Source organism: Pterocles gutturalis, unplaced genomic scaffold (genome assembly GCF_000699245.1).
Source record: "Pterocles gutturalis isolate BGI_N339 unplaced genomic scaffold, ASM69924v1 scaffold13975, whole genome shotgun sequence".
Classification (NCBI taxonomy): Eukaryota; Metazoa; Chordata; class Aves; order Pterocliformes; family Pteroclidae; genus Pterocles; species Pterocles gutturalis.
The window spans coordinates 33,251-55,804 of record NW_010146135.1 but is presented as its reverse complement, the minus strand read 5'-3'; the positions used below and the strand labels follow the sequence as shown (position 1 = coordinate 55,804).

Genomic DNA, 22,554 nt, shown 5'->3' with positions numbered 1-22,554 from the left:
TTTAATATAAGGAAGAAGAAAAGGGTTAGGTTTTTTGTTTGTTTGTTGTTCTGCGTGTCCCACCTGACAAGACTTTTTTTCATAAAAATTGTGTTGGATCAAATATTGTAGTATAAGAAATAGTCTTATGTAATTTAAAATATTTATCAGCTGAGCAAAGCACCACCTATACAGGATTAAAAAAAAAAAAAACACAAAAATAAATATCATACAGTCTGACTACATTAAAACCCTGATTTACAGAAGAAGATCATTAAATCTAAATAAGAAACACAGGGTCTTTCTCCACACATAGCTTACTGTTTGGTATCTACATTTCCCTCACCTTTGATAGCTGACAGCATAATGAAGGTTGTAGATTCCATTACGGAGAAGGGAAAAGCAATGGATGAGATCAGGACTGAAAATTTTTGTGAGCTGAGAGGGCAGATATACTAGCTTAATTGTGCAGTGGACATGTAGTGCACATCTCCTGTTGTGACATGCTTTGGTCTAAGCCCTTCAGGTTATTTTACCAAAACTATGAAGCTCTTAAAAAAAATAAAATCTTGAAATCTAGAAGTCTTTAGATCAGATGTTATAAATACACTCTTCAAAAGCTCTGGAAGTTCTTCTTCTGCAAAGAAATTACAATAAAGGAATAGAAATTAAGTTACTGCTGGTTTGATGGGTGAGGTGACAAGCTTGGGCATTGTAGTGCAAGGTGGCAAAACACTTAGTACAGTGCAAGGAAGGGAGTTTTACCTTGTGAGGCTGAAAATATATTTTCCTGTCCCTACCTTCACAAGTAACCATTTGTAGAGCTCAGTTTTTATTAATTATAATGCTCACTTTTAAATACTTCCTGGTTTTAACAATTTCAGGGTTTAATTTTCCCTGCTTGTTTGCTTTAGGGATATTGCGCGTTTCAGTTCCAATTAAAAGATGGGAGGAAGACTTGCTGATTTATACTCAGGTTGTTTTTATCTCAGCACTATTTAACTGACAGTAGTGTGCTGTTATTACAAAATTGACCACAGTATCTTAGCCATTGAATTACAAAATAAAAGAAAAAAAAATGAGGCTTCTGTATGGATTAAGTAAACCACTAGAGGGAGCATATATAATCCAATCAGTGTAGTAGAGTCATATATAAATGGCAAGGAAAATCTCATTTTAAATGCTTTAGAAGGGCTAGAGGTTTAAAATTTAGTGTATTTCTGTAAAATATTCCATTCTATCAATGTGTATAACTTCATGAATTTGCTGATCATACTGCTGCTTCAGGCAAAGTGAAAGAAATATGCCCAGATTCTGACTCTCTCTAGAATTCATATTCCACTACAGCAGTTCTTTATGCTGGAGTGTTTTTACAAGAAAACATGGCAGAGTCCTAACACCTGAGTCTTAACAAGCAGATTGTTGTGTTAGGTCAGATTTATCCTGTTAACAAGCAGATTGTTGTGTTAGGTCAAATTTATCCTGTGGTAAATGAGAAGTAATGTCAGTACTGTTTTGCTAATTTTCTCTCCAATTGTGGAGCAGTCATACTGAAAATCTGAGAAGAAGAAATTCTGGCCCTTTGTCAGAGTTTGCTCTGATTAAAATGCAACATATTCTTCTTCTGTTTTAAAAGTGGTGTTGAGACAGCAGTTGGTCTTTTTAATCAAGTGCAACAAATGTATCAAGAATGAATGTGTAAATTTGTCAGCCCTGATATGTTACTGATAAGAATGATACGGTAACTAGATCTATACTTTATCGAGCAGAAAATTGTTCCACACCCAACTTCTTCAAATCCTTTCCGAGCTGCTCGCTCTTAATTTGACAAGCTAATTTGAACGCATGAACTGCAAGAAACTGTTAGGAAATTAGCATTCAATAATTGAAAATTTTGTATGCATGGGAAGCCTGATGGGAGTTAAGCAAGAAAAGAAAGTGGCACAGAAATGCTTAATGAACAAAGCGTTTTTTCAAACCAGAGTGAGCCCAGTGATGGTATTGTTTGATGAAAGAAGCCTCACAAGATCGTAGTGATAGATCTTCTCAAGTGGGATGGCAGTTCTGTTTAGAAGACACTGTAAGCTTCAGTGAGCCTGAAGGCACATTTAAAAATACATAATGGTAAAGATGTACGTATCAGTAAAATGTATATAATGGTGCATTTAAAAGTACTGTTATGGAATGTAGATGATCCTGAGCTCTTAACGTGTTTTTATTGAAAGCCGGCAGCCAGATGAACTAACTTTTCACTGAGATTGATATGTGGATAAAAAGTGGATAAATAGCCTTTCTACATTGTTGGATAAATTAGTGGGATTTGTTAGTAGCTGGATTCCATGGAATTATTGTGGAATTTCTGTAATTCCCCTTGAGCACAAATTATCTGCAACAATTCCTATGATTAATATAAATAAACCTAAAAAGTTCAGTTCCTGAACAGAACTCTAGTGAAGGTGCAGTAGCTCTTAGATGCCTAGGACACGTTGGAGCAAGACCAGCCAATTCACTAGATACGCTGTGGGACCTGCTAGATCCTTTTGCCTTGTTCAAAGCTGTTAGCTTAAGATGGACACATGCTGCCTGAGAGCTATGTGGAATACTTTTTCAGGGCAAACACCTGAGCTTTTTCCTGCATTAGCAGAACTTTGTCTTATGAGCTTCATTCCTCAAGTTTCCTTTCTCCACACATTCTTCTGCAGTGTCCTTCTTTCTGCTCACTTCTTTGTGTTCTCGGGAGCCCCAAGCTAGAGAATAAAACTATCCTTATCTTACCATTAATAATTTGTTATACACCCAATGGAATTTGACTCCTGCTTTCGTACAGAAACTAGCCCATCTTCTTACAGCTGCAGCATTAGTCACACACTTTTACATGGCTTTGCCTTGCTTCATTTTCCTGAGTAACTCAGAACACCATGAGGACAACTGTTATGCTCATAACTGATGCAGATTTTTAAGAAATGCAAGGCTGGGTTACAAGGCTTTAAATTATTTCTAGAAAATGTCAGATCATTGCTTCAATTCTCATTACTCTGCAATCCTAATCTTTCTGAAATATTTTCTGTGAAAACCTGGACCTCAAGACTGGGAAGCATTTTGAAGTTTCCTAATCTAGATATAAGCACAGTAGTTTATTTAAACCACATCACTCACGCTATTCATATTGTATATGTTGCTTACCATATCCTTTGCCTTTCAAAATTTGAAATTGGTTTCACTAGCTATTGGTTCCTTCACCAGAGATGTTGCTGTGTCTTCTGGAGCTTAGAAACTCTATTATCTACTCCGTAGGTTTCTGTGGTATCCAGTTTTGCAACACAGCTTGGCCAAGACATAGATATCACAGTCAATACTAAAATGACTACTTCCTGGACTGTTGCAAGACCTTAATGCAAAGTCTGTCTCATGTGGGTCTATCAAATATACCACATTCCTAAGGTGTTTTATTATAAATGCAGGAAGTAGTTATCGGAGATACATAGCACAGCTAAGCACTTAAATCCTGTTGAGAGGAGAGAAAGTAGACATCCATCTCTTATTTATACCTTTGAAAATATTTACTTTTGCTGATTAATTTGGAAGGAAGATCACAAAATTTGTATTTAATTTCCATGTTTAATTTCATAGATGCACCTAAGATACCATAGTGATAAAACACTAGATAAATAGATAGGTAGCACAGATCTCTGTAGAAACCTCTTTTGCGGTTCTTTTACGTACTAGTAACTTTTTCTTTTTCATTTATTGTATTAGAACAATAAGACAAAGCCCCACTGAGTTTTTGATGAACCATTTATATCTAGAATTGCAACTTCTGTGCCGGCCATAAATCTTTCAAATCGCAACAGTGTTGAGTTCAGACTTAATTCTACATTATTTGTTTATCCTGAGGAGTGCTATAGCCATAACAGTGGGTATTGCCCTGCTCTACTAAATAGGCATTCACTCTAGGATTGAACAGTTATTTGCTGGCAGAACTGCACCATGTTCAGTCACATAGCAGTGCTAGATTGCTTTCTGTTTGGTTGCATTTTTAGCTGTTCATTTCTTACATTGATAGCCTCTACCAGAAAGTCTGGATTCAAACATGTTCCCATTTCACTGGTGAAAGGTGACACTTGCCTGTGAAATGTCTCCACTGACATGTGCCTCAAAATGCATTTATATGTATCCTAGACATTTTGAGGAACTTGGCTCAGGCTTCTGGTCATTGTTATATACTGTGTGATGGGCTTTCTCAGGACTGAGTTTCTATACCAGACATTATAGCCTGGCTGATTCCCAAATAAATGTCTCAAGTGGTGGTCTGATGTAACTGTTAGGCTTTAATTGTATAAACAGAAGAGTGCAAGGAACACATCTCAAAGAGAACGGGCTTTCCTGATAACAAATTAAAAGATTAATGCGTAACAACATGCTCATGCATTACCCTGGGTAAATAAAGTATAATGCAAAACAGTTAGGATGGTAAATTGCATGGTATGGTAATGTGAAATACAGGTAGATAATGATTAGGTGTATAGAGAACAGAAATGAGAAAAAAATATGAAAAATGAGATAGTTACTTAAACACAAGAGCGAAGATTACTTCAAGAGCACTGAGATGGAAGTTACCAGGTAAGGCAGAAATTTTACCTACTTTACCTGAATTCAGAGGCAGAGCTTCAAGACGGTTTTGACATCTGCAAGTAGGAACTTCCTCTGTATCAGCACATGTTCAAAGAGAGGAATGCACTCAGGGTCCCAAACTCTTCTTTTGCTCTCTCACTGTAATACATCTTAACCTAAATTAATTAGACATCAACATACAATCTTGTCTACAGGATAATTTTTATCCTGCTTAGATTTTCTTCTTGGCACTCAGGCTGTTTCTTCCACTTGTGTGTGTAAAGTCCCAACTCATCTCTTTTTCACACCTCTGAAATTTACTAACTTTTCCTTGACATAACTAATAATAATTTGTCTGGAAGAGTTACCTTTATTTGCCAAACTACTGATACTTTTATCCACTTCTCTCTATTGACTATCATATATAGTTTTTTATAATGTTTTATGCTACTACTATGCCTGTGCTACTAGAAGTGTTAGAAGTAAGTTGACTGGTCTTTTCCCCTGATGAAAACAGCACATTTTTAAATAGTTCATGGTCACTACTCCTGAAAGCAAAGTATGGCAGGATATAAAGTGTTTTGACTTCAGAGAGAAAAACCCTTCGAAGTTCTAATATGGAAGCTAAGGGAAAAAAAGAAAGAAAACATATGTAGGTGCTTAGTTTCTGTAGAGAGCAGTTAGACCCTGCAACAGCAGTTCTTCCACTTTAAGAACCAAATATAGAAGCAAGATTTACTCCTAATGAAATTACTTATTTTTTGTAGTCCTAACTAAATTCTTAATCATAAAAGGTAGGATAGTACTGAAACAGGTTAGTTTCATTATCTGTAGTTCCCCATTTTGTAATGTTTTTATGCATCACTGTACATAGAGCAATGCTGCTGCTATTTTGCCGTTTATCTTACCTTCTCTTCCAAGAAACCGAAATAAATCAACTTTACTGCTTAAAACAGCTGGATGACTTGGGAATTTTTCTTTTCTTTTCAAACAGTGGTATATTAGAAAATATACAAAATTGACCAATCTAAGATTTATGACTTCATAACAATTTTTCAGATAATTCAGTTACAGAAGAAGCTTTATTAATAGATCATGGTTGTGCAGTAGGTGCATTTTGTCCAATGGGCCCTCTTGGCAGAATGTTAATTTATTAAGGAACAAGGTATCAGATTTCTTCCCTTTCATGTCTGAGATGAATTTACTTTGTAGTTCCTGACTCCTTCCTTGACCCTTGGAAAATGGTAGATTCTGAGAAGTTAGTTGCTGTGTACCTTTTATCAAATATTTGACTGTTTATGAGACTATATTGCAGAGCACAGATACCACCTCCCCATTGTATCCTAAATTGTTGAGCTAGAAAATAATTTTTTCAACTGCCCCTTTCTTTCCTTATTCCAAGTGTTTATTAAAAAGTGAAAGAAAAGAAAGGGAGAACAAAGCATTTCAAAAGACCTCCAAGCTCAGGACAGAAATTAGGGACACTTCTGTGGAGACAGGCAGGCCAGGTTATCACACATGACTCTTAAGATATTTTGTAGGGTGAATGTAAATGCACTTTTCTGGAAGCATGCAACCACTGCATCACTATGGAAAAATCTGGCTTCCACCAGTTTATGTGACTTTTCCTCTTCATCCCTTGTAATGAGAGCATAGGAAATGAAGAGGGAAGGTCACAAAAACTGAGTCTTTTTAGTGGAATCAAACAAGTTTTTTTTATTGAAAGTTTTTGCACTATATCAAATTTTATTTTTCTTTACTTTTTCTGTTTCACTGAAATATAATGCAAAATGTCAGTCTCTCATGTGTTTAATGGTCAGTTCAGCAGTCATACAAAACAGTCACTGGTACAGCTGTAGTTCATCTTCTCATACCAAATATTTTTTGACATAGAATTACTTGCAAATTAAACAGAGCCTGGGAAGCTTCCTGGGCATTGGAAAATTATTGTCTGTACCATTAAATAGTTATGAAGTTCACTGATGTGGTGTCAGTCCATGCCCAGGAGCACTGTCCAGAACAGTTCCCAGGCATGGTGCAAGAGTTGGATTGTTCCAGGGATTATTCCCAGTTGCGGTTTACATACAGCCTCCTTCTTTTCAGGCTTGAGAGTTTGCTTGTTCAGGCATAGGCTATTCTGTGCCAGCAGTCTTCAGTGCCAAGGAACATTTCTGGGCATGTTTATTTTACTAGTATAGAAACAAGAAGAATGATCGCAATAGTCTTAGCTGCTTTGCAGGAGTGCTAACCTCTTGTGGTTTTACTCTTCAATATAACTTGACCATCACTGAAATCATATTTGTCTCGTAGCCTCCTAGATATTTCTCTTTAAGGAAGGGCCATAAACGAAAACTCTCTCTTTTTTTTTAGCGTAATATTTTAAATTTTACATATTGCTATACCCATACTCCTATGTAATGTTGCCAGAAATTTTTATTTAGACAAATCTGAAATCTGCATGTCTCTTCATAAAATTTGGATAATCTGAAATTAAGACCTGCTAAGGTCTTAATTTCTCAACATAGTCTACTGAATATCTATAGCATATATATTTTATCAGTCTTTCCAGTCATCTAAACAGTGAGGACTCTAACATTTTCTTGTGGGAGGTATTCCCAGTTTCAGGGAAATGAAGTTTTCTCAGTGTTCTTCCTAAATATCAAGGCATTTTTGTGCACTATTACACCTCTAGTTCCCCCTCTATTTAAGTCTATTAACACTTCCAATATCTGCATTATCATATAGCATTGATGAAACCACTTGCTTCCCACCAGATAACACAACAAATATTAATATGTACAGTTAATGAAGAAATTGATGAGCCCCAACTTGATAGATTCTTTGGTAAACTATTTTGCAGACTATTCTTGCTGAATGTTGAATTTGACTCACTTTTAGACAAAAAATAAGGCGCAAGTAGAATACTAATTTGAGAAACTCTGAACTTTAAGTTCCTTTGAACATAACCTGTTACAGGATGATTCATGTCCTTCCTTTCATTTGCTGAAGAATTCACTGAGCATTTACAGCGGGTGTTTTTCTTAACCCTAATCTGAAATAACCCTAGTCCTGAATCCTCTGCTAAATTCTGTTATTATTAGCTCTTTATATACACTTTATGCAGGTATAAATGTACAAAGTCAAAGGCAGTGGAGAATGTAATCTAGTATCAGAGACTGATTTCAGTGTGACTCCTTCACAGAGAACATATTTGATTATTATTTTCTTCTGATTCTGTTGGGAATTCTGATACCATAATCTCATAAATTTGCCTCTACAGCCCTTGTCTTGTACGTTCTTTTTCCTTCTATTTATTCAAAGTAGAGCCTTTAGCAAAAGCTTCTTTTTTACTCTTTGTCTGCTTTTCAGCATGTTTTCTTTATTGTTGTAGCTGACGTTAAGATTACAGAAAATATCCTCCTATTATTCTTTAAACAGAACTCGGCCAAGTCTCACTTTAACTAGGATTCTTCCCTTTCTTTCTAGTTGAATAGGAGATAAAACTTACTTCTTTTAGCCCACTTCTATTCTAAGGGTCTTCCAACAGCAAGAATTCCCTCTGGGTGTCCATCTTTCCTAGCTACTATTTACATGTTGTGTCAGAGTTACAATTATCAAGTCTTACTCATGTTCAATCTCTTGTACTGTAAAATAACAGCTTTTTAAAAACATCTTTTCACTCGTCTGTTTACATGCACTTGGAGCCCAGAAAGCCAATTGTGTCCTGGGCTGCACCAAAAGAAGCATTAGCAGCAGGTCGAAGGAGGTGATTCTCCCCCTCTACTCTGCTCTTGTGAGACCCCACCTGGAGTACTGTGTTCAGATGTGGGGCCCCCAACATAAAAAAAGACCCAGACCTGTTGGAGTGAGTCCAGAGGAGGGACACAAAGATGGTCAGAGGGCTGGAGTACCTCCCTTATCAGGACAGGCTGAGAGTGTTGGGCTTGTTCAGCCTGGAGAAGATAAGGCTCCAAGGAGACTTAATAGCAGCCTTCCAGTACCTGAAGGGGACCAACAGGAGGGATCAGGAAACACTCTTTATTAGGGAATGTAGTGACAGGACAAGGGGTAATGGTTATAAGCTGAAAGAGGGCAGATTTAGATTAGATACGAGGAAGAAATTTTTCACTATGAAGGTGGTGAGGCACTGGAACAGGTTGCCCAGGGAAGCTGTGGATGCCCCGTGTTCAAGGCCAGACTGGATGAGGCTTTGAGCACCCTGGGCTAGTGGGAGGTGTCCCTGCCCGTGGCAGGGGAGTTGGAGCTCAATGATCTTTAAGGTCCTTTCCAACCCAAATCATTCTATGATTCTATGATTCCATGATATTGCAGGAGTATTTACAGAACACGTAGCTATATTTTTCTAAACTCTCTGTCCCATAAAATTGTGGAACCATCATCAAGTTGAAGAATGCCTGCTGAAATTTTTGCCACTCTCTGACCCTCCTTATCATCACCTGAATGTTGGAAATTTTGAGAGGCACACAATGATGTAATTCAGTGCTGCAGACACAGACATGCTGCATCAAGTATTAACTTTACCTTAGTAATTATATTTGGATTTTTTCATAAACATTAAAAAGTACAGGCTTTTTGTAGTGCTGTAAGTTTAAAATCCTTGTATTAAGCAAGTCACTTTATCTATTCTTACCTTATAAGAGCAAGGTGGGAGCAAATCCTCTTCTAACAATCCAAATTGTCATCCTATGCTGAAGTACACTTTAATTAAGCAACATGTTTAAGTAAAGGATAAATACAGACAACACAATATGCTTGAATTCAGATATATGATTAAGTGTATTGAGCTAGATGATAAACACAAATACCATTCAAATACTTTACAAATTTATACCACAGTCACTCACAGTGAGACTTCATATGAACTTCATAAGCACTTCAAGCTGTGATAAATAAAGTTCTGCATTTATGACAAGGGAAAGGGGAAAATAAGGAAGGAAGGAAAATACAGTCTTTTCCCAGACAGCACAGTGTGACAAGAAAGTGATATTCAAAGGATGGAGGAATGAAAATGAAGCTTGTTCTGCAGCAAAGGCAGTCTAGGCAGAAAGATAGTGCTTTTTCCCACTCAAAAAAATCACTCTATGATTAGGGTTTTTTTTTTCAGTTGAACAGACACAAAGTTCAAGGCTTACAGTATTTTTAAATAATATTTTTATGTATATATTTCTTTTTATATTTTACTTCCTGTCTCCCTCACCATTTTAAAATGTTCTCTTTTTAGTAATTCAAACAACCTAGCAAGTATCTTAATCTCTCCCTAATGTGATGGGCCTTCCTTAGTGGTTAAAGGCAGATAAGAGTTCTGTCTGTTCAATTTTCTATTTCATTTTCCAGATTAACCTTTTATTTAGAGGAGTTAATAAACATTTTAACTGGGCTGAGTAATTACATGGTATTTAAGAAATAATTTCCTATTTCTGGAATGCCCTTCAGTTCCCAGAAATCCATTCTTCATATGCTGTTACAGATATCCTGGCAAAAAGAACCCTAGGGAATAGTTGGTATAAAGGGAACATGTTGTACATTTTAATGCTCTTGATTGTTTTATACCAGCTCAACCTGGTGAAAAGATTTTTCCATCCAGACTTTGTCCCTTTTCTTTCCAATAATTTTCCATTATGTTTTTAGCTTTTACAGGTTAAACCTTGATGAATTTTCTGTGTACAGAGTAATTGATTTATTATTACTATTAATCGTCACTGAACTCTCTTAAAAGAAGCAGAGAATTTCAGCTCATGTACTGAATGGACACTTCTTGTCATTTAAATATTCTCTGCCAGATATAGGTAGATGGTATCTGGTAGATCTGATGACATCTCCGTCTCCTTTCTGCCTATGTTCAGTTTACTAAAAGGATTCTCACTTCTTTCTTGTTACCCAGACTCAGCTGCATTAGTTAAACTAAATCATCATTGCTATACATGTGAGACTTTAATTCTCCTTTTGCTCCCTGAACCAGTACTCCCAAGTTCCACACAAATCCTGGAATTCCTTACATTTAATGAATGTCCCTATTATAATTTTCTAGAACATCTTTGTTATTGCTTTGCTAGGAGTTGATTTCGGTCATCACTTGAAAATGAAGTTGTTATAAAATGGCTGTGTTGACAGATGGCATAAACACCACAGCTAATCAAATCTGCTCCAATGTTTTAATGGCAACAGGCAATTATCACCATGCTACTAGATGAAGGTCTTAAAAATGCAGCCAGTAGAGCGGGTGGTGCACTGAAATGACAGTTCCCAGAATTCTAACTCAGTGACGCAGCAATGGTAGTATTTGCTATGGCTGATATCTCATTGACGTTCCTCAAAGGAAGTTCACAAACAGGTTTGCTTAGAGCCTATCTTGTTCCTGATAAAGCTGCTTTCTGATAATATTGTTTGGTCCCACCATTACATTGATAGAAAATGTTAAATAAATAGTGCCCAGGGTTTAATGTATTTTTCTTTAAGGTAGGGTCGTCTGAAGAATGTCTTAGATGTTTGAAAGAGCCATTCCAAGACCTTGCATGTTGAATTCAACTTTTGGTGGTTTGTTAATTCCTGGGGAAACCCCAGCAATGTTATTTGCCCCCACATTTCAGTCACATGTTGGAAAAGAATTAAGAACTGTAAATGAGTGTGCCTGGAATAAGCTTTTATTAAATCAGTCTTGGGAGCCTCAAGTTTGAAACCGTTTAGATGCAAGATAAAATCTAAGATAAAAGGTCATTAATCGTTACTAGGTCTCAGTACAGTGGGGTTTGAAATAGCATGGATATGTCACTGCAGTAATTGCCTCTACTCTAGAAATGTATGGACTGGCTTGATGTCATGTCTAAACATTGGGTTTGATTTTCAGACTTACAGAATATCATCAAATTCATTAGATTTTAGCCAGAGCAGTATGACTGAAATGTAATTGGTTTGTGTGTATTCAGTACATCTGAAACTTAGTCCAGTTCTCCTTCAAGATGGGCACAGAAGTTGCTAATGAAGCCCTTCAAACTTTAGACAAAAGTAGGAGAGACTGAGACTTCCAAAAATATGTTATTTTCATAACTGGAATGTCACATCATCATTTCTTTCTACTTAGTAAGGTCCTTCTTGTGCTCTCAAACATTCATGGAGAGAGAAACACCCCAAAGATGGGGAGGCAGCACTGAGCTCCCAGCATAGCACTCATTCACTCACCCTTCAGCAAGAAGAAAAAACTCCTCGTGGTGGCATTTATTCCTATGCAGTAAGAAGGAGGTTTCTGTACTCTCTGGAATACGTTTCTGGTTTGGGCATCTGTTCTCTTCACAGCAGTAGGTTTTTGGAAGTCACTTGCTATACAGTGAGTGATAATTGACACCTGTTAGGGTTGGTGTATTTTTTTTAGTACCATTACAAGTGGTGGAATGTAGATCAGTGCAAGTACAACTAACAAGAGAATCAAAATTTTCTCAAAATCTTTTGTCAAAGACATTGTAGGTTCTACTCAGAATAATTATATGGAGAAGTTTATTATCCCAAGTGTGTTGTTAATGTTGTTTACATCCTCTTGTAACATCCTCTCCTAATATAAAAATTATTCCACTCTTCCATTCTTCCAAATGCACCTGTTTGCCTTGATTGAGGTAGGGTAGTAGTTGGCATGTCTCAGCATCTTTCAGTTCATTAAGAACAAAAAATCACCCCAAAAGTACAGCTAACCATAACAGTGGCCTTTTTTGCTTGCCTAGTCCTATTAAAAGACAGTGAGAAGGTTATCTGCTGTACTGTCAGGTAAGTTATGACCATGGATGCCAAATTACATCATCCTGTCTCATAACAGCTGGAGAGAATCTCTTTCAAAGTCAAACATCATGGTCTAGTCATTTGCTTGCTGTTGTAATAATGCTTTCTATTTGGAATGCTCCCTGTTATCTAGGAAACCCTAAATTACTGTGTAAACACTGATAACACTCTTGTGAGATGGGGATTGCCAGGGGATTCATCATATTAAAGTGTTACAAGTTGTTTTAAAATTTCTTTGCTACCTATTGCCAATGAGAAAGGATATTGCAAGTAAGTTATTAAACTCACCTAATTCGATAAGAAACATGCATGCAACTTAAGTTTTCTGCAGCTGAGGATGAGGAAGAAGCATCTGTATAGTATTCTTTAATTGTCCTGAAGGCTGTTCAGAGGAGCTGTTCTCTAAATCTGTGAACGTTGATCGCATCGCTGTATGTGTACCTTGATGTCTCAGATCACCTGGCCTGATAAAAGCAGTGACTGGTTCACTACATCCTTTGTGGGATTAAATGTTCCTGGCTAAGAAGTCTGGACAGAAATAATTAAACCAATTTACATCCGTATGTCTGAAATCAAACTTAAAACTGCTCTGGCTCAGTGCAGTCTTCAGGATAATTATCCAGTGGAAGGGAGACTTTCCTGTTTAAAAACTACAAATTGAAAAAAAAAAAAAACTAAAATAAAAACTCATTCACTGAAACACCTTTCACTGAAGTGGACTAAATGATTGACTCATATTGGAAGCAACAGCTTCTTGAATAAAAGTAATACCATAAATCAAATGGATTTTAAAGTAAATCACATCATTTACTTATTTTCTCTGTCATTCTCTTCCTCTCCCTTCCTTTTGTTCTTATTTTCCTCCTATTTCCATATGGACAACTTCTGTCTATTTCATTATTTAAAGATGCTCCAGTGGATTTGACCGTCACCGGCAAGATTGGGTAGACAGTGGCTGCCCTGAAGAGGTATGTGAGTAGTTTACATTCTCAGCCCGTCAGAGGCCATTTATCTATTTATGATGCTTTTGATTAATTTCTACAGCTTAAGAAGCATGGTTTCAAGGCCAAAGACATGCTATATTTGTCTTTATCATTCAGTGGAAATGCTGTGAGGCATAATAAAGAAAAATAGGCTGAGCAATTTCACTTCCTATTGGAGGGAATAAAATGGACACAACGTAAACATTTTAGCTCTGAGAAAATTCTTTAAATAAAAAATAAAAATACCAGAAAGCCTGCTCCAAAACAGTGTCCCTGCACTGTTTTTCCCTTAGATCTCTGACTCTTCCCAGAAAAGGGCAAGAAGCTGTGATGTTCCTCATTTCAGAGAATCCTCTGCCAGAGTAGTCTCGAGTGAAAAACAGGCATTGCATTTTGATATGAAATCTGGCCAAATCGTTTAGTACAGAATAAATTACATAGATGAATTCAAAGAGGGTTTTTTTTAAAAACAAACAAACAAAAAAAAAAAAAACCCCAACAAAACTGCAAGGCATTTGGATTTCCATTCATGGAGAGGCAGTGAGGTAACAAGAAAGATATCTGACCATGGTAGGAGTGGATTGTCAACCAGGGACATCGGGGTACTCCTGGACCAGAGGAGTCCATTTTTAAGACACATGTATAAATATCTTCCTGCTTTTTCTTTCCCAGTGTATTCCCTTTAGAAGGTTTTTTGGTTTGGGTGCTGAGGGGTTTTTTTTGGTTTGTTGTTTTTCTTTTCATTTGAGGATTGTGAAAATACGAACAAATTAATTTATGACACTTTAAATCTCCTGATGGCCATAAAAAAAAAAAAAAAAAGAGTTACTTTTCCATTTTGGACAAAAGGGATAAATTCTGTCATGAGTTTCAGCAACATAGCCCTTCTGAAATGTAATGTCGGGTGAAACTGAGGGCAAAATGTAGCCCCAAGTGTTTATTCAGAAAAGCACATTCTGTTTTATTCTCAGTAGAAGCAAAGAGCAGCAATGATATAAATCCAGTTTGATGGAATAAATTTTTTTCATATAACTGTAATTGCAAAATAACTGCATCCTGCATACTACCTTGTTACATGGGTTTGAAGCTTCAGCTTTACAGTTTGTAATCTTCTGATTTAAAAAGAGAATTTTGTGAGATTTTTTGTCTGTGGAGGACAATCTCTTAAAGAAAATAGAATAAGTTACTGGGAGTATTTGTTATTATAGTGCACAACCTTTATATTGCTTTAACCCAGATTATAATTAGCGAGGACTCAGTCGTGCCTGTAGATGAAGTTATCCAAAATCCGCTCTCTGCATGACAGTAGCATCCTGCCCTTCCCTTCGTATTTCAACACAGCTAGTACTTCAAGGCTTAGTGCATGATCTGAGAGGAAATTATTGATACACTAAGTGTATCTGAGAAGCTAATAGTTTGATTTGCAGTTTCAGGCTGCTTGATTGCTGTGCACAGTCAAGCTTTCAGGCTCTCTGGAGTAGACAGAACAGCTTACTTAGCATCTTCCAGAATGATGTCTGAGCTGGCTGCTGGAGTTCAATGAAGGATCAATAATTAGCACACAGAGGTTAATTTTAGATGTATTCATTCAATAAGATCAATAATGAAGATTCTCATAGTAATGTTTCCTTCTCTGTAATATAGATTTTGAGCTAAATTTTGATTAAATTGTGTCAGTGAAATTAACAGTGGCTTTCAAGCTAAAACATGAAGAAATTTAAGGAATAATTATACTGCAGGTACTGATACCTTTTTTTGATGTAACATATTGTTTCTGATAAAAGAAAGGACGATAAAATACTATACATATTAAAAGAAAGACAACACCCACTGTGTTTTGACAGGCAGATCTCAATAAAATGAACAGACTTTGTGGGATTCCATTTCTCATTAAGATGAATGGGGACCACAGGAGTTACAGGCAGCTGTCATGTTTGCTGCTAGCTAATTGTATGTATTTTCCTGCAAAACTGTTTGATCCGTAAAAGAATATATTCATTACACCTGTAGAATTTTAAAAGTGTCCAGAAATTGGAAAAAAAAACCCTTGAGATTTCTATTGAAGTATTTTATGATTATTATATTTTATAGTTTAGTTTATATTTCATAATGCTTATATTTTATATAATTGCTATATATATGCACATAATATGTGAAATGTTAATATTATATAGAAATTATAGGCATATAGTGAATGTGTTGTTCTATAGTGTGGTTTATAAATATTCTATAGGCATATTTTACCCATATATGCATATTCTTTTGTGATAACTGTATGTAAAGCCTCATTAAATGCTTCTGTTACCTATACATTACTCACTATGAAGAGCTACAATTTAATTCCCACGTAACTCTTTTAACATGTGTTATGGCACCCAGACCAATGGCAGTGAGCATTCACAATAGAAGAGTGAAAATTTGTGTGATAATCTCAGTTGTTAAAATCAGATTGGGGGAAATAGCATGTTTGACATTCAGGGATGGCTTTGAAGCCTTGTCATTAACAATGGAGTATTGTAAGTTTTGCAGCTAAATAGAAAAATATGTGTTGCTGAATGCTCTGTAGAGCACTTCAAAGGAAAAACAAAGGAAAAGAAAAAGCTCTTGAAGTTCTATTTTATTTTTTTTATCCTGACAGCTTGTCCATGCTTAAATTCTTCATTCAATGACAGTTTCTGCTGAGAACTAATTTTCTCTTCTTTGTTTTTGTTGTTTCCCAATAGTCAAAAGATAAGATTTGTGAGAGGAATGTAGACACAACCGAAACATCTCCATACTCCACCAGCACCCTGCAGCCAACCACCACAAAGTTCAGAGTTTTAACAACCACCAGAGGATCCACCACTTCCCACCTGCCAACTAGCCTGCCCACGGAAGGTGAGTTGTGTAGACTGCATTATACCATAGTGCAAACATGTAATTTACAAGTCTGAAATAAATTTATTTCCTGTAGGTATGTGTTCATGTTTACCTTTTCTCTTTGGGGCAGTGGCTGGAGTGGGGAATTGCAGTCAAGGCAATATCTGCTACTGCTTTTAATTGCAACTCGCTCTCGCAGCAGTAAGGTGCAAAAGGGATGCATGCTGGAGGAAGGGGCAGGGCTGGGGGACCGTAGACAAGCCAGGCAGATTTCTGGAGAACTTGTGGTTACAATGAATGATTAGTGTTCCTTTAACCACTAGGCCATAGTCCAAAACCTGTTAAAATAGTAGAAGAGAGGGCCCTGCTACAGTTAGTAAAGAAACTCCCGTCACAGACTTAGTGAATTTTTAATCCCTTTAGGTATTCTATTTAGCCAAGTGAAAATTAGAGATAACCCAAATTAAAAACCTCTTTGAATGTTGCCTGTTTACTTTTTTTCAGTCAGTTGACATTGTTCCTGTAGTGCTCACTGTTGTGAAATAGTTTCTGTAGGCTTCTGAACCGAATTAACTGTGTGAGTGATGGTGTGTCAGCTCTCACCCTTGTTCCACTGGCAGCTTAAATCATGCCTTTCTGTGGTTGAGATATCCTGCTTTGCTGCTTCTGACAAAAAATTAAGCTGGTTAGAAAATCTAACCCAGAATAATCAAATAGCATCCATACAATAGAAAGGGATGTTTGTTGGAATTGTATGTTAACACAAGGGAAGGTGCTGGGTGTATGCAGATTTTTTTTTGTGTCCTGTGACAGGAAAATTTGAGCTGAAAGCATTACAAGGTGACAATCTACTCATAAGAAGGGCTGGTTTTGTTTGCAGGCATAGTATTTTTAAAACTGTCAGTGCAGGATTTGGACTGCATTAGCAGCATTATTCCCTGGCATTTTGTTCATTGAAGTTCACAACAAGAAGAGGAATATGGAAATAAATAGAATCTAAAACTGATAGACCTTTTCATGATTCTTAGAAGAGGAGCGAAGTCATTGTCTTATTTTATTGTATGTTAGTTCATGTAGTCCTTAATATGCTCAAGCTGTCTATGAACATGTAGCATTAATGAATTATTTGTGTTATGAGACAGACTCTAGTACCCTTATTTGCCAGTATTTTGAATCCTCCTTTACACTGTAACACTCTCATAATTTTTTTTAGTAGTAAGGAAGTAAAGTGTTGCTCAGAATGAGTAAGAACACCACAATCTAATTCTCATTGAGCTGAGTACCACATCATTTTCTAATTTCTTTGACAGTAGAAAGTCATTCCTACAATGACTCATGGCCTAGAAAAACGCATTTTCTTCCAACTAACTTTGAATTTCCTTTCTAGATGACACCAAGATAGCGCTGCACCTAAAAGACAATGGAGGTAAGAGATGATTTTTTTGTCCTTCAGTTATGTCAGTAGTTTGTCAAATTATACTCCACTGAATTTCATTAATCAAAATCAGATTGTAGAAATAGCTTTTGCCAGACTCTCAAGGGACTTCAGCCTTCCACATCTATGTCAAAGAGCGGCAGGGCAAATAAACTTAGCAACTGCTTAGTAAATTAAACATTTACACTTCTCTTTATGATTCTTTAATAAAACAGCAGGTGTAATTAACTTCCAAATATAGACATACTAAGTAAATTTTAACTGTATTAATACAGTTATTAACTGTATTATAATAACAGTGTTATTTAACTGTGTTGAGAGGATATGGTGCTAGTTCTAGATGATGGTATTGTGCTATAAACTTATTCATTGTAGTGAATTATTACATTACATTTTGTTAATAAACATATCCATTTTATGTCTGTGTCTCTGTACCAGCAGAGATTCTGTATTTCTCCATGCACATTCCCCGTGCAGGTTAATAAAATCTCCTTGTCTTACTGACAAAGGACTGTTAAAATGAGGCTCTGAAGGGGACTGCTTTTGTCATCTTCTTTGTAGGTTCAAGGTCTGAAGCCTGAGGTTTGTTCCTTCTCCCTTTGAAGTTGATGAGAATTTTGCTATTAGTTAGAATAGGACGGGGTCATTAGATGTAGGCTGCATTCCCTGCCAAAGCAGAGCTTGCTGAGGAGAAAGGAAACACTTGGCTTGATTTCTGTGGTCTATCAAAGCAGAGGATGATTTGTTGAGTAAACTGAAATAAATTATATTTCCACTGATATAAAGGGGAATATTACTTACTCTGATTGCTTTTCCTTCAGGCGGGGAGCACTGAGCTTCACCGAGGGCAGGGGAACCGGCAGCCAAGCATGGCAGCAGGCACGGGCAGGGTGCGGGGTAAGCCCAGCAGCTCAAGGACAGCAGCTGGGGTCAGCCCCATTATTTTCTCCTTCCCTCAAATTAGAGATCCGCTCATTCCACAGGAGACAATTGCCATCCCCTTTCTTGCCAGTCACTCCTCTGTCATTTTGCTGTCACTAATCACAGTATAGGTGGCCACATGCTGTACTGGGCATGGACTTGTCCATTTGTTGGCAGTGTTGTTTTTTAGCTTTATGGCTTTGACCCATAATTGATCCCTTGGAATAAGGTCATCTATAAACTCAGGGTGGTAGTTTTAGGCATTTTGTTAATGGGAATGTCTCTGAACCTTTCTTTCTCTTATTCTTCTTTAAATCAAATTGCTTTTTATTTTGCTGTGAAAAGTGCTCATAAAGCTCAATAGACAAGGTGAATCAGCACGTCACTCTCCCGTGCCGTGTCTGCTCTGTATGTGAGGCACGTTCCCAGCTGAGCTCTACCCACACTCTGCCCTGTGAGCCATCGCTCCATGCCAGGTGTCTCATCCAGGACCAGGCAGCTCTCCATCATGAGCATCTCATAAACATCTCAGAATAGTATACTGTTATATAAAAAATAATTCAAAATGTGAGCTTTAGAAAACACATCCAACTTTCTTTTGGTTTGGGAACTGCAAGAGGATTATTTTTTTCACTTCTCTACTCTTTGCCCAAGATCTGAAAAAAAAAACCCTGTGAAATTTAAAAAAAAAATGTTGAATACTAGATCATGTGAGAGATGGCTGTGGCCTACTTGGTAGAGTGAGGTGGTGGGGTTTGTGGCATCACTTATCCTAAATATAGAAATTCCATTTCCATGCAGAAAGCTCCTGCATTTTAGGAGGACGAACCGGCACCTGATGTGATTATTCATTTTCCTTTAGCTGTTTCTTTTATTCTTGAAATTTTGAGAAAAGAAACTGACTTCAAACAACATGGAAGCAAAGCAGCAAAGCAACACACCAGGATTTCTCACTCAGACAGTAAACGTAGCTTCTAATCTGACAAGTTCTTTTTGATGAATCTTCAATTATGCATTGAATTTTCCAGTGACCCCGAGATTAGGCTCAGATAAAACCTCTGCAGCCACAGGCACGTTCTTTGATTCTCTGTGATTTGTCAGCCTTTCATAAAGAGTAGATTATTTCAGGTCACGAATACAGGGTCTTTATGTTCTCACACTAGATCCTTTAAAACTCAAATGAAAGGGAACCTTTCATGATGGAAAACCAAAGCTATATTGGATCAATGATGGCCTATAGCTTGATGTGTCCTTGGATGATAGCAGTCAATATCTGGTTGGGTACAACAAAAGGATTCTATAGAAATTCTGCATTTCACCTCTGCTTGGAACTTCCGTAACCAAATGTTATAAAGCAGCAACTATATTTAAATTAAGTTTCAGGTTCAGGTCAAACTGATTTGACCTTTTAATTGTATGAGAAAATCGCTTGCAAGTTAGTTAGTCCTGTAATTTACCCACAGTCTTCTGTGGCATATTTTAATATACATTTCAAATGTTCTGTTTCTGTTTCTTCTGTCTTCGCCCTTTCTTCATAGACACATGATAGATGCCTAATACATACATTCCTAAACCATTTTAAAAGATAGCGGGCATGCCATCACAATTTTTGTTAAATTTAATTCTCTTTAAAATAACATGCATTCTGCAAGTTTTAAGATATGTCCAGCACTACAAATGTACATTTTTATTATTAATTGCAGACTGTTGTTTCATTTTTTCTTGCAACGTGACACAGCTGACTAAACAGTTTAAAAGCCTAATTTTTCAAAAAAATTGTGAGCAATTGGCTGTGGCTGTACAGTAATGCAGTATTTTCCTCTTGAAAATTCTTTGGTGGATGATTTAGATGATTGGCCAGCAAATCTGGACATTTTATTTGACCTTTCTAGACACCTTGTTTTGATGATTTGATTGCTATGAGTCCCTCTCAGTCTTCATCTTTGTAACTCAAAAGAAATGTATGTGTGTGTTGGACAGTAAGTGTCAGTGAAACTGCTACACTTCTCATTTGTCAAGTTGTACAGAAATTACTGTTGCAAAAAGGAAAAGCTACAGAAAAAACATCGACCTGAGGGAGAAAGCTATTTTGTTTATTTGTGAACAAGTCCATCCCAGAATGTGTAGTGCTAGGAAATGTCTGTGTCCTGATACTTTAACTCTGTGGTGGACTTTTCAAAGATGGACCAGATATGAACATTAGCGATGTACAGAATTAAGGTCAGTGCTATACAGAGCTTAATTTGAGCTTGAAAGATTAGGAAACTTGTTAAGAAATAACCAAAATGCCAACCCAAGTTTTGAAAATGGAGTACTTTTTTATACCTTATATACATATACAGTGATTAATTTAACCAAGGCTGGTTTCTTTTTGGTTTTTTGTTGTTTTTTTTTTTTTTTTTGGTAATAGTCTCTGAAGCTTGGAAACTAGCTCCTATTAGTCATTTTTCTTCTTAATTTCCCTTGAAAAATTGTAGTCTGAGATTTTCCTACCACAGGAATTTATGACAAATTATGGAGAAGACTCAGTCCTGTTTTGCTTGTGTACCCTGAACTACAGCTGCAATGTTGAACACTAGTTCATGCCTGCTAATAATCATCTTACTTATTTCTTTCTATGTTAAGTTTCTAGATGATCCAGAAAATGAGACCTATGTCAACAAAGAGATGAGCCAACCTTTTATGGAAAACAAATATTTCTGACATAACAAAACTTATTATGACCATACAGTCCAAAACAGCTATCTCAGGTTAACAAGTCACTGCAGATTAGCTGAGTCCTCTCCAATTTTAAAATAAAATACATTAAATTAAACAATGCTAAACCTAACCTTCGTGGTGGTTTAAGAATGTTTTGAAGTGGATCTTGTATGGGATAAGATCCACAGGATATGGCTTTGTTTTATTGTCAGATCTTTGTCTAGCCAGAGGAAATGACCTTCCAGAGGCTTCATCTCATCTGATGTTAGCCAGGAAGCCTGAAGCTCTTCTTTTGGCCTCTCTCATAGACATAGGCAAGCAATAAGCAAGAGGAAGTGCCAAAAGTGGAATAAATTAGCCACCTTGATTATCAAATAAATCAGAAAGTGCCTTGTAAACAGAGTTTGTCAGATTTTTTTTTACCCCTTTTCTTATATTTAGGTAAGGGAAAAATTCCAAAGGGAACAAATAAAATATAACTCAAGTAAGTCAGTGAGTCTTCCGATATATTGTATTTCACACTGCAGATTACAAGCTAAGAAATGCTGATACATCTCCACATTTTATTCTCTGTTTCTCCCTGAACATTTCGAAGCTGTTCCTCCTCTATTATTTCTCAGCAGCCTCTTCTCAGCACTAGAGACAGGTCTTAAGATATATTTGAGATCTCTCTTGTTTTCTTCAGTATGATCAAAGCATGATCAAAGTTGAACTTCCAACTATACCCCAACCAATTTGCTAAATGCTGCTCACTGCTTTCTGCAAGTTCAGCTGTAGCACTCAGAATAGGAGAGCATTATTCTTAGGAAAAAAATTGGGATCTACCACAGTATGTTGCTGTAAGAAACATGAAATGATGTTCCCAGTGTAATTCAAGTCTTCCTTCTCAGGAAATCTTGTTACTTAAGGAAAGCATATACAGGCTTGCTTGCTGGTCTTCAGCGTGATACAGCATCAGTGCCTGCTAGCAGGTATCTTATTGAAAAGGAGCCTTTCAAAGCCAAAAACATAAGCTTGGAAAAGCAACAGCCTCTAATATAAATATATTCCCATTTTCCTTGTGCATCAGACACAGAAAGAAACTTACTCCACTTACTATACACAGTGACCAGTGGGTGACTACATGTGTGTTTTTTAAAGCAAATACAAATTAAAAGTGCAGAACACATCTATTCTGGGTAAAAAATAGAATCATGGATTAATAATCTTTGTTCTTAGGACATTTAAATTGGTGGAATTAATAAATGGTGTTATTTTCTGTTTGATTCATGGTACTTTCGA

At 36.7% G+C, this 22,554-nt stretch overlaps 1 protein-coding gene across 1 annotated transcript in view; it reads left to right on the top strand.

The window, feature by feature from the left end:
• Nucleotides 1-22,554, top strand: part of PLXDC2 (plexin domain containing 2) — a gene marked incomplete at its 5' end in the record, with an annotated part of 136,757 nt that overhangs the window by 94,865 nt on the left and 19,338 nt on the right. Inside the window, 3 exons of the mRNA XM_010085628.1 lie at nucleotides 13,283-13,343; nucleotides 16,082-16,235; nucleotides 17,605-17,643. Of these exons, the coding sequence (XP_010083930.1) occupies nucleotides 13,283-13,343; nucleotides 16,082-16,235; nucleotides 17,605-17,643 (254 nt within the window). The remainder of the gene's footprint in view (nucleotides 1-13,282; nucleotides 13,344-16,081; nucleotides 16,236-17,604; nucleotides 17,644-22,554) is intronic.